Raw genomic sequence first — 12,872 nt, 5'->3', positions numbered from 1 at the left:
ATACTTTGTTGATCAGCTGCGATGCTTGCTAGGTGAAAGTTGTACGTGTCAATCAACAAGTAGCTGGTGTATATAGAAGCATCATAGCTTGAAATAGTGCTCAGGTTCGTCGAAGTGCCGTGAAGAGGTGAGCCGAGTGGCAGGAACGTAATTACTCTTCTTCCGGGCGAACGTTCGCCGGTCCTATTCCGGTCGGGTGAGTGACAAGGATCTCTGGCAATCGTTGGATAATCGATCGTTTCGCGGTTATGTAATCGAAATCGAGGTCTCCGGTGACCTTGAAGGCGAACTACCTGTCGCTTCGAGATCCGATCCGGAACAAAATGTGATAAGAATATCCAGCAGACAATTGTCATGACCTAAACATGATACGTATTGGGTTGCGTTAATTGAACAACGGAAAGTGCTGGCTTTTCAAGCATTGAGATCGATATCGATACCATAAACGATCGTATTACAGGACAATAGCTTCCGTGGAGATATTGCTGTAACGGGATACAGTATCCTCGGAAGATTCTATTACCGAGAATCCAAGGATGTGGATGTGGAAGGAAAGAAAGCAGAGGTCAAAATGTAAGGTCGATGGCGAGAAAACATGAGTATCGCGCGATAATTTCACGGGGAAATGTAATTTGAACCGGGAGTGTAGTGATAAAAACACCATAACTCGGGGACTGGGGGATCCTGGTGTCCTAGACGCTGGGAACAGCAAACTTTACACCCTGGCAGTGACGTCGATGCACATTTGCGCGCGAATATTCGCGTGGGCATGGGACTTCTTTGTCGGTAGCAGTGCTTATCCGATGCAGCATGTGAGTAGACGCTTACTCATTTATTTATTAACGTTCATTCATTTCTGATCACGTTACTAAGTAAGACATTATTTATACCTGTGCATATGATACAACCTATGTCGTTATTGATTGTATTATCTATGTTATTTATAGTGCTGCTTGTACTATTAATCAGTTACTTATGCTTCCAGTATGACTTGTCACTCATATTTCTACTCAGGTTGTCACTTTTTTCATTAGTCACTACTCTATTGGTTAATACTCAATTCATCACACATTCTGTTAATCGTACTTTTATTTGTATTGTCATTCACTCTGTTAGTTCTATTTCTATTCAATTTGTTACTCACTTGACTACTTGTATTTCCACTTGTCAGTAGTAGTTACTCAGTTTGTTACTCATTCGATTACTCGAATTTCTACTCAGTTTGTTATTCATTATATTACTCGAATTTCTACTCAGTTTGTTACTCATTATATTACTCGAATTTCTACTCAGTTTGTTACTCATTATATTACTCGAATTTCTACTCAGTTTGTTACTCGTTATATTACTCAAATTTCTACTCAGTTTGTTACTCATTATATTACTCGAATTTCTACTCAGTTTGTTACTCATTTTATTACTTGAATTTCTACTCAGTTTGTTATTCATTATATTACTCGAATTTCTACTTAGATTGTTACTCATTCTATTACTTGCATTGCTACTCAGTTCGTTACTCATTTTATTACTCGAATTTCTACTTAGATTGTTACTCATTCTATTACTTGCATTGCTACTCAGTTCGTTACTCATTTTATTACTCGTATTTCTACTTAGATTGTTACTCATTCTATTACTTGCATTTCTACTCAGTTTGTTACTCATTCTCTTACTCCTATTTTTATTCAAATTGTTACTCTCTTGATTACTCGTATTTCTAGTCCGATTGTTACTCATTATATTAATCATATTTCTACCCAGTTTGTTACTCCTTCAGTTACATGTATTTCTACTCAGTTTATTATTCATTCGGTTACTCATACTCCTACTCAATTTATTACTCATTACATTACTCGTATTTCTACTTAGTTTGTTACTCATTCGATTACTTCTGTTCCTACTGAGTTTCTTATTCCTTATATTACTCGAATTTCTACTTAACTTGTTATTCTCTCGATTACTCATATTTATACTCAATTTGTTACTCATTCAATTACTCGTGCTTTTATTCAGCTTGTTACTCACTTATTGTTACTTGTACTTCTACTCAGCTTGTTACTCGCTCATTGTTAGACATATTTCTACTCAATTTGTTACTCATTTGATTACTTTTGTTTCTACTCAATTTCTTACTCATTTAGTAACTCATATTTTTACTCACTTTCTTACTCGTTCAGTTACTCGTACTTCTACTCAGCTTGTTACTCACTCATTGTTACTCATATTTCTACTCAGTTTGTTCCTTATTCGATTACTTATGTTTCTACTGAATTTGTTACTCATTTAGTAACTCATATTTTTACTCACTTTCTTACTTATTCAGTTACTCGTACTTCTACTCAGCTTGTTACTCACTCATTGTTACTCATATTTCTACTCAATTTGTTACTCACTCGATTACCCACGTTTCTACTCAATTTATTACTCATTCAGTTACTCGTATTTTTACTCACTTTCTTACTCATTTAGTTACTCGTACTTCTCACTCTATCGCTCACCATAATCCTCATCTATCCAGATCACAACTCACGTACCTATTACATTACTACTCATTATCCCACACATATTCCTACTCATACTACTCATTCTATTACTCACGGCACTACTCTCATTCATCATATTACCCTTTTCATTTCTCGAACTAGGTAATCGCGTATATAGTATCGCAACTGTTAATTCGTTTATGAATTTCACGTTCGTCATCGTTACGCAGGAAACTCCCATTTACTATATCGGAAATAACTGTAGCTCGCAACAATCTGTTGCTCGAGAGAAATGGCGCGGTATGGGGCGAGTGAGAATGATGGGTTGGAAAGTTGGAATCGAACGTAATCCGGTTTACTTCAATTGACAGAGCTAATTTTTCAAACGGCAGCCAACTGCGTTGTTCAAAAATTATAACAAGACCATAAACGATCGATCGGACGTATCGAAATGCTCGCATTTCCGGTTTGTTAGCGAGCAACATCGAGCACTATGTAGCTTTTTTTTTGCTAGAAAGGGAAAATTAATTGCCGTGGAAAAAGGTATCTCTTTTATTATATTTTTCCTTTGCGTAGGAAAACTTGATGCTTGTTAATCATATAATTAAACGATACGGCAATCATTTGCATTTATACTCTTTTTTTTCTAATTTTTAATTGGACACAGTTTTTACTGGGGTTTGATATTTACCATTTAATTACATTGCTGATCAAAAATAATACATTAATAAATATTTAAATTTAAATATCCAATAAATATCACCCGTTTATTTATTCATGTCATTTGGACATGTAATCAAGCTCCCTCCGTATTATTACAGGGAATGGGTCTTCCACCATGGATATTCCATAGTTTTTTTGCACTGTTGTCGATCTAATAATAAAACTGAAATTGTTGCCTATCGATATTGATTCACTCTACGTACTTTGTTTAAAAGTGTTATCTTCGAAGAATTATCGTCAGGGAAAATTTAAGAATATATTAGGGATATAAAATATTTATTACTAATTCCCTGTATTTCTAAATCTCAATATATCTGCACATCTCTATATATCAATATACACCACTATTTGTCTACATAACAAATTCACATGCTCGCTCTTGTTCCACTTTAATAACAGCATCATTTAGCTTTTAACATTCACTCGCAATGCTTTCATTTCGACGAGAAAATCCCCGTATTATTCATAATTAACGCAATCATACAAAGTTATTCTCACAATGAATCACTCGAATATTGTTCTTTCAGGAAACCACTTTTAATTTCAAATTTTTCCATGCATTAACAAGTTATAGTTATTTCGTCCACTGAAATATTTTATTCATATTAATATTTTACAACAATTTTCTTTGACATCCGAACTTCATCGATTGCTTTACGGATCTACTCGAAATAGGTGAAATCTTTAACAGGGTATATTTATTCTGTTCACTAAAATATTTCATTCATAACAATATTTCAGAACAATTCACAACAATTTTCTTTGACATTCGAACTTCACCAATTGCTCTACGGATTTACTCGAAATAAGTGAAGTATTTAATAGGTTACAGTTATTCTGTCCACTAAAATATTTCATTCATAACAATATTTCAGAACAATTCACAATAATTTTCTTTGACATTCGAACTTCACCAATTGCTATATGTATCTACTCGAAATAGGTGAAATCTTTAACAGGGCATATTTATTCTGTCCACTAAAATATTTCATTCACAACAATATTTCAGAACAATTCACAACAATTTCCTTTGACATTCGAACTTCACCAATTGCTCTACGGATTTACTCGAAATAAGTGAAGTATTTAATAGGTTACAGTTATTTTGTCCACTAAAATATTTCATTCATAACAATATTTCAGAACAATTCACAATAATTTTCTTTGACATTCGAGCTTCACCAATTGCTATATGTATCTACTCGAAATAGGTGAAATCTTTAACAGGGCATATTTATTCTGTCCACTAAAATATTTCATTCACAACAATATTTCAGAACAATTGACAACAATTTTCTTTGACATTCGAACTTCACCAATTGCTATATGTATCTACTCGAAATAGGTGAAGTTTTTAACAGGTTATAGTTATTCTGTCCACTAAAATATTTCATTCATAACAATATTTCACAACAATTCACAATAATTTTCTTTGACATCCGAACTTCACCAATTGCTCTACGGATCCACTCGAAATAAGTGAAATCAATCATTCCGTTTAATCAAAGAAATGTTTCCTACTTATGGTTATCGATAATTTCGAACCCTTCATGGAAGACAATCGTCGACGAAAGACCAGCAGGGTTCCATAAAAGCCTTACATTTCTATCTCCGCAAAATTGCAGCTTAAGTAACGAAGGATCTTAATCAAGATTTTATTTCCAGCAGGAAGCATTGCCTTAATTCGTTTCCTTTTTCAATGTAAAGTCTTTTCCTTTTCTTTCGTGTTACGCTTGATCGCGGTTGAAAGCGATATTTATGGGGCACCATTCAACCGGACAGTTCGCAGCGCCCTCTGAGAAATCGCTGAATTACCATCGGGAAATGGTTTCCATTATCAACGATTTGATTGTTGTGTTTGTTGCCCAAATCGTCGACGAAGCATTTTGGAAGTGGTAACTTCAGCTCTTGCATTATTAAGTGTTTCTTAAATTATTTGACACCCACGCTGTGCTGGGTCTCCCAACTTTCCATTCTTCTCAGACGAAACTCGAGACTTTGTTAAAACTTCACGAGCTCCTGACAATATTCGCCTGAATTATGTACAAGGATCCAGAATTTGTTTTGTTTCGGTATTTCTTATATTTTCTTGGGAAACTTTCAAGCTTCTTCGTATATGGGATCATTACTTGCAAGGTTTGTAAAATCTTTCTAGAATTTAGGTTGAAAATTTAATTTTGAGTTGTTATGTGCTGCACTTTTGCTATATTGCCGAGTTCTTAATACGTGCTACTACTATTTGGCTATATACTGAGAGTTAAATGGCCATGTGTTATATGTGGACACATTGTGAACTTGAATAAATATTTTAAATCTTGCATATTACACTTCATATATTTTATATTTAATACACCTTACAAATTGTATTTTCTGCATACAGAAAACATCTCTTATATCGTGTATTTATGTGGTACGTTCCATTACTGTAACTCTACATGTTGCATACCCCATGTGTTACATATTGTTACATACCACATATGTTATATTACATGTACTATATTTTGTATGCGATACATGTGATACACATATGATAAATGTATCATGTACAACATATATGTGTATGGCAGATGTACAATATTATACATATACATGTTATACATATAAGTATGTTATATGTGTAACATACACTTAGATGTAACATGTAGGTAACGTGGTACACATAATATATGTAACATATGTAGTACATGTATGTAATAGTGCATGCATGTATGTATTCCAGAAATACAATATATATGACAGTATGACAATAATGAGAGTGTGACAAAACAGTATATATGACATATAATGCTTGTGATATACAACATATGTCTATAATACCCATTACACATGTGACATACACATGTGGTATCACATATGTACATTACACCGTACAACTCATACCTGTACCCCAATCTGTTTCCAATCCTAAGTATCTTTTCATTCCTATGCAACCCACGGCAATATAGCAAGAATATTTCTATTTATACATCGCGACCACTGCTCCCAGATTGACTCCTGTATTCAAAATGTCGGCCCTATGAATCGATGGGCCATCGTGTTTCCTTCTAAGTTTACGTTGAAAGGGAAGCTGGCCGAGTAATCAGATTGCCAACTAATGGCTAACGTCGGATGAAAATAATTGCTCTATCGCATCGCTGATATACGCTCTCGACAAGCGCATCAGCTTCGTTACACGTGTAGAACGTCTCTACTATACAGGTAACTGTTTCAAACGCTAACCTCAACTCGACACATTTTACTAACGCGATAACTTTCTTCATCTAGCTGATGGATTATAATCCATGAAGAGCAACTGACTATGTCTCTCCCTGAATGTACAATATTGAATTTTCGAGGTTAGGACTTCAAGTGTTCTGAACTTGTATCAATCTTGAATTTGCTGACAATGTTATTTAGGTGGCTAAGTAAGTCCAACATAAGTCTAACTTCTATGATTAATACTACACAAATATAATCTTAATTACTTTGATAATTACGAGAGTTAGGTTAGGTAATATTAGACATAACCTCAATCTTTCAGTCCACTTTCGCTCCCATTTCGATTCCCAAATTAAAGATCGAAACGAGCAATTCTCAAGCATTCGTGTTCTCGAAGTTCGGTCATTTATTTCGTGACACGCGTTAAGGAGGCAAGGTCCTCAATTGTTTGAAGTTCAGAAGGGAGCCAGTAATGGAGAATGGCTTCCGTTTTTTACGAATCGATGCCACATTTCCATGGTCCGTAGAGGTCTATAGGGCAAGTCGTAAAATCGAAAGTGAAAATACAATGACGTCGCTACCCTATCTCGGGAAGAAATCTCATTTCCTGCTATCGTTATCAGACCTTCGTTTATTTGTTTTCACTGTTTTCGGCCTGGGTGGATGGCCTTCGAATAGTAGGGTCTTGATTACTTCCTCGGTGATTCTCCGTGATTTCTCCCTATTTATCGATGGATCTGTCGGATTTACGACAGCTGGGACTTCCTTGGAATTCTAGTTACTCCCTTGTCCAATTGTATACAGTATGTCGGAAAAATAACGGAACTTTTTACATAAAAAGCTCGCACAACGTTAATATAGATTTTTTTATGTCGTTTTACGGAATCGCTTCAAACACCCTTATCACAGCTGCTTGGACTTCTCTACTGAAGAATTATGGTGCGTGGAATTATGACGCATGAAATTAATAACGCGTGGAATTACAACGCGTGGAAGTACGACGCGTAGAATTATTGCGCGTGGAATTATGACGCGTGGAGTTAATAACGCGTGGAACTATGCCGCGTGGAATTACAACGCGTGGAAGTACGACGCCTAGAATTATTGCGCGTGGAATTATGACGCGTGAAGTTAATTACGCGTAGAACTATGCCGCGTGGAATTACAACGCATGGAACTAGGACGTGTGGGACTCGACGCGTGGAATTACAACGCGTGGGACTCGACGCGTGGAATTAAGACGCATGGAATTGCAACGCGTGGAATTACGACGTGTAGAATTATGGTGCGTGGAATTACAGCGCGTAGAAGTACGGCGCATGGTATTACAGCGTGAGGAATTACGGCGCATCGAATTACGACGCGTGGAATTAATAACGCGTGGAATTACGACGCATGGAATTAATAACGCGAGGAATTACAACGCATGGAATTAATAACGCGAGGAATTACAACACATGGAATTAATAACGCGAGGAATTACAACGCATGGAATTAATAACGCGAGGAATTACAACGCATGGAATTAATAACGCGAGGAATTACGGCGCATGGAATTACGACGCGTGGAATTAATAACGCGAGGAATTACAACGCATGGTATTAATAACGCGAGGAAGTACAACGCATAGAATTAATAACGCGAGGAATTACAACGCGTGGAATTACGACGCGTAGAATTATGGTGCGTGGAATTTACTGCGCGTAGAAGTACGGCGCGTGGTATTACAGCGCGAGGAATTATGGCGCATGGAATTACGACGCGTGGAATTACGACACGTGGAACTACGACGCGTGGAATTACGACGCATGGTGTCATAAAACGTTCCTTTGATAGCTAATTTTAGTTTTGGAAAAGGAAATAATCACACGCAGATAAGTCAGGCGAATTTAGAGTTGGAGCACACAGACTTTTTCTTACTTATTCTTATTTTTTCCTTCTTCTTACTTTTCAAACTTACTATAAAATTCCCTAAATTCTTCAATTTATTACTTATTAGAATTTATTCATTTTTCGCTCCATAAAGTATTTACAATTTCAGTAAAATTCCTTATAATCATAATTTATGATTATTTATGAATATATCTGTCATTGAATGACCACTTTTGTTCATCAAAATTAAAATTCCGAGGATTCACAGTATTCACAGAATTCACAGTACAGTTTTAGCCATTTGTCATCGAAAACAGTTTGGAGAACTCTTCATGGAAACGTGCAAAATCGCAGATTATTCTGTCATATCGGATAGAATTCCAATTTTCAATCAACGGAATGCACGAAATTGTGCCTGAACGAGGAAGCGTCGTAATACGAATCTGTCGGTGACACGTCGACGAGCAAAGGTAACGGGTCAAGGGCGGGAGTCAAGTTCGAAAGCGATTCAATTAGCAGCCATTATGGTTAATGATCAAGAAATAAAGGCTACTGGAATCCTGACGGGTGGAGGCCCTTTGTACACTCGAATTCTACGATCCTTTGTGTCACTCGAGACTTTCGGAATAATTTACCTCGAACAACTATTTGGAGTGTAACAGTTATAAGCCCTTAAACTTCTGTACAATTTCTGATCCGCCATTTATTTCATAACTTCTAAACAATGATATGATTCTTCCTCTGCTTCTGATGTTAGTTTGTCTCAAGAAATTTTTTTTAAAACTATGTCTTATTTCAAATGTACTTCTGAATCTATATATCTATAAAATATATAATTCTTCTCTTAAATATTTTTCATAAGTTATCTTTAATACTTGTTCAACTTATACTGGCAATCATTTAACATTTAATAATACATAGCAGAAATGAGATTTTACAATTTTTAACAAGGTCGATCCCAGCGCAACAGCTGTTGTATTCGCGACTGTGTTGAAATGTGTATTATTACCCACCCGGGTCCGAAGGCGCCTATGTTTTTCGAAAAAATCGTGGAAGAAATTTTACGTGTTCTGCGTAGATTCAATCAAAGTTCGTGAAGGTTAACAGTAATTTACAATGATTAGTCGATAGTTCGATCAGAGAAGAATTCCATCAAACAAACAGCTTAACGATCCCATGCTGCAAACATTATTTGCTCTGCGTTGGATCCACGTGAAGCTTTCCAAGTTGCGGTTCCTTTGTATTGGTTGCAATATCAATACGTTCTGGTCGTTACAAAATTATCCATGACATTTCCGAAAGGCACCACAATTATTGGAGGGTCACTTTGTCAAACGATTTTTGCGTTGACGAAGTACACGGAATTTTATTTATGGTCGAAATGAAATTTTCCTTTGTTTATCGGTGGAATCAAATTTTCTTTAGAGAACGGTACTTAACGTAAATGCCTTTTGACAATCTAATGTGTCGTTGATGGTCTGAAAGAGGAAATCGTTTGTAAAAATTGTTCTCTCAGCGGAGGTTAACAAGTTTTGAGTTTTCTCATTTCAAGGTTTCTCATTTCTTCGAAATCTAACCACATTTTTTCTCCGTCGCGTGTAATCGATCCGTTGACCCCCATTTTTACCAGATTGCGTTGTTCTTTCATCCCCGACGAGTGGTTGACTGCGATAAACCGATCTGTATTCAGAGACAACACCTTTTCAGGCAAATTCACAGGATGCACGATTTCTGATACCGTTGCTTGTGTTATTTTACAGTGACGAGGTCTTAGAACATAATTCGTTATTAATTTAATTAACTTGCAACACCCACGGGTTGGCACGTGCGGCCATCCCGAAAAGAAGCCAGAATATGAAGCGTAGGATTTGGAGTTAGATTGGAGTTGGAGTTAGGTTGGGTTAAGTTTTATTCGGGAAGATGGTACAAGGAGAGTTACTAGTAGGTCGAATTTCACGATTCTTTTAATATCTATATTCGCTGGTAATTATAGGATACCTAGGGTTCAGAGTCTCCACAGGTTCAAATAGGACTTTGTATTTTGTACTCGTACCTTCATTTTGTTTCTTTCTTATCAAGTTCACATTTAGAGTCATAGGAACGGTTTTGCTTAATAGATATTTGTAAAAGTGCATACACGTGACGGGTTACTCGTGACACACTCGCGACGCACTCTTGATATACTAGTGACGCACTGGAGGCGCACTCTTGATATACTAGTGATGCACTGGAGACGCACTCTTGATATACTAGTGACGCAATGGAGACGCACTCATGATATACTAATGACGCACTGGAGACGCACTCTTGATATACTAGTGACGCACTGGAGACGCACTCTTGATATACTAGTGACGCACTGGAGACGCACTCTTAATACACTAGTGACGCACTGGAGACGCACTCTTGATATACTAGTGACGCACTGGTGATGCACTCTTGATACACTAGTGACGCACTGGTGACGCACTCATGATATACTAGTGACGCACTCGTGACGCACACTTCATATACTAAAGACGCACTGGTGACGCACTCTTGATATACTAGTGACACACTGGTGATGCACTCTTGATACACTAGTGACGCACTGGTGACGCACTCTTGATACACTAGTGACGCACTCGTAACGCACTCTTGATATACTAGTGACGCACTGGAGACGCACTCATGATATACTAGTGACGCACTCGTGACGCACACTTGATATACTAGTATAGGACACCTATACTTCGCCATAGTCCCTAGAGTCTCCAACAGTTCCAGACCCCTAGATTCCCTATATATCCACAGTTTCAGTCTCCAGTGCCAAGTTCGCTAGGACCTCCACAGTCCACAGTCCCTCGGATCCCCAGGTCCCACATCCCCACATTCTCTACAGTTCCCGAATTCCCCAGATTCTCACAGTCCTCGGAATCGCCATATTTCCTAGCTTCCCAGAATCCCTACGTTCCCTCGGATCATCACAGTCTCTACTGTAGACAAGCCAGGAGTTGGCGCGTAGGTCGAGCCGGAGTAAAAGAAGCCACTCGCTCCACCTATCCACCGTAAACACTTCCAGTTACATTTCGGCAAATAAGAATAATGGCCATAACTGCTGAACGCAATTCGCGCTATCTCGAGACGTTTGCCGACTGTAATTTTTGGTCTAATTGGTGTGCGAGCCGATATACCGAAATGGCGTTCATTTTTCTATTCAATAGTAGCTCTAACCTGGGTCACCCAACTCGTGGGTTGACATGGGTACCTGAGGCTCCTAACCTCATAACAGTAGACTATCCTTAGAACGCCGATTTTTAATATTTAAATTTGTATTCGAAGTCCAAGATTTTTGCTTTCATCAATTAACAATCTTGCAAATTTAATCATCAAATTTTTAAATATTTCAAATCCTCAAATGGAAGAATTCAAAAATCTTTATCTTAATTTGCAATGTAAGGAATGTGTTAAATTATTAAATTTGCAGGCTTTGCTAGACGGAATCTCTCTCTATATCGCCATAGTCTGCGTTCAATATGGACACGTGTGTGCGTACGTGCCACTGACTGTCAAGATATGTGGTTGCTTTAATTCCAATTCGTTGTTGCTTCAACAGAGATTTAATTAGCTCCCAGCGTTAATGAAACTCGTGGTTTATCACCTCCAACAATCTGTTATCTCGGTTTGGTTGGTACACCTTTGCTTTGAGGCTGTTCAGTATTCATCGCCCATTCATTCCTTTGACAATTGTTTGTCAAAGACCTGCTAACACCTCTGTTTTAAACCTTAGATTAATTTAAAAAGTGTTCAGCTAAGACCTTAATTTTTCAATTAAATTTTTCCTATTTATAGAAACGCATTTAGTAAAATCTGTGAAAATATTGTCCGTTCATATATATTGATATACTATTAATTACTTTTAGAAATTGAAAGTAGATAATATCAACGATTTTCACAGATCAGGAGTTCCAAAAATAATATTTAATATCTGAGTCGTTTTTAATACTGCAAATATTGAAACGAATGTTTCGTTTTATAAAAAAAGCGAGGATACGTGTGTACATAAATGATGTACATACTGTATATAAATATTGGCATCTATGTCCTACATGGTTTAAAAAACGAAAAAAACATGAGGAGTGTTTATATTAGCGAACTAGAAATATACTTTACCTCACATGTTCAAAATCTGAAGTATTTATATGGCATCATTTTACGTTTAGAGGTTAGAACTTGTTTAATTTTTGATATCGTGACATTTTCCAGTTTTTAGGTTGGAATAATTATTTTTATTAGAACAACAGTTTCCACAAATGATTCCAATTACCATTTTATGACAACAGATTTAAAATATTAAATCGACAAATTGAAATTTATTTTTAGATTCGGAGATTGCGAGCGAATAACTCGAGAAAAACTTGAAATCGATTTTCACCTAACATTTCCAACATTTCACCCGATTTTCCGTGAAAATTGAACGTATTTTCCGTTGCCCATGAATTTATGCAACAGACTCTTAGCAAGCCGGCAACTTTTTCAACCGTAAAACACGAATTATATCGAAGCATCCATCTAAAATATAGATCCCAGTCCGAATGAACCTCGTACAAAAAATA

General features: G+C 36.7%; 1 protein-coding gene across 3 annotated transcripts in view; it reads left to right on the top strand.

The window, feature by feature from the left end:
* dnc (phosphodiesterase dunce) overlaps positions 1–12,872 on the top strand; it is a 437,944-nt gene that overhangs the window by 8,453 nt on the left and 416,619 nt on the right. The window contains exon 1 of one of the 3 annotated variants that reach the window (XM_076540887.1): positions 723–812. The exons of the other annotated variants lie outside the window; for them this stretch is intronic. Within the exon in view, the coding sequence (XP_076397002.1) occupies positions 738–812 (75 nt within the window). The 5' untranslated portion in view covers positions 723–737. Of the gene's footprint in view, positions 1–722; positions 813–12,872 lie in introns of those variants that run through there. 3 annotated transcript variants of the gene reach the window in all.

Source organism: Megachile rotundata, chromosome 16, assembly GCF_050947335.1.
Source record: "Megachile rotundata isolate GNS110a chromosome 16, iyMegRotu1, whole genome shotgun sequence".
NCBI classification, from domain to species: Eukaryota; Metazoa; Arthropoda; class Insecta; order Hymenoptera; family Megachilidae; genus Megachile; species Megachile rotundata.
Note: the sequence above shows the minus strand (reverse complement) of the source record. Positions and strands in the feature narration are given on the sequence as shown.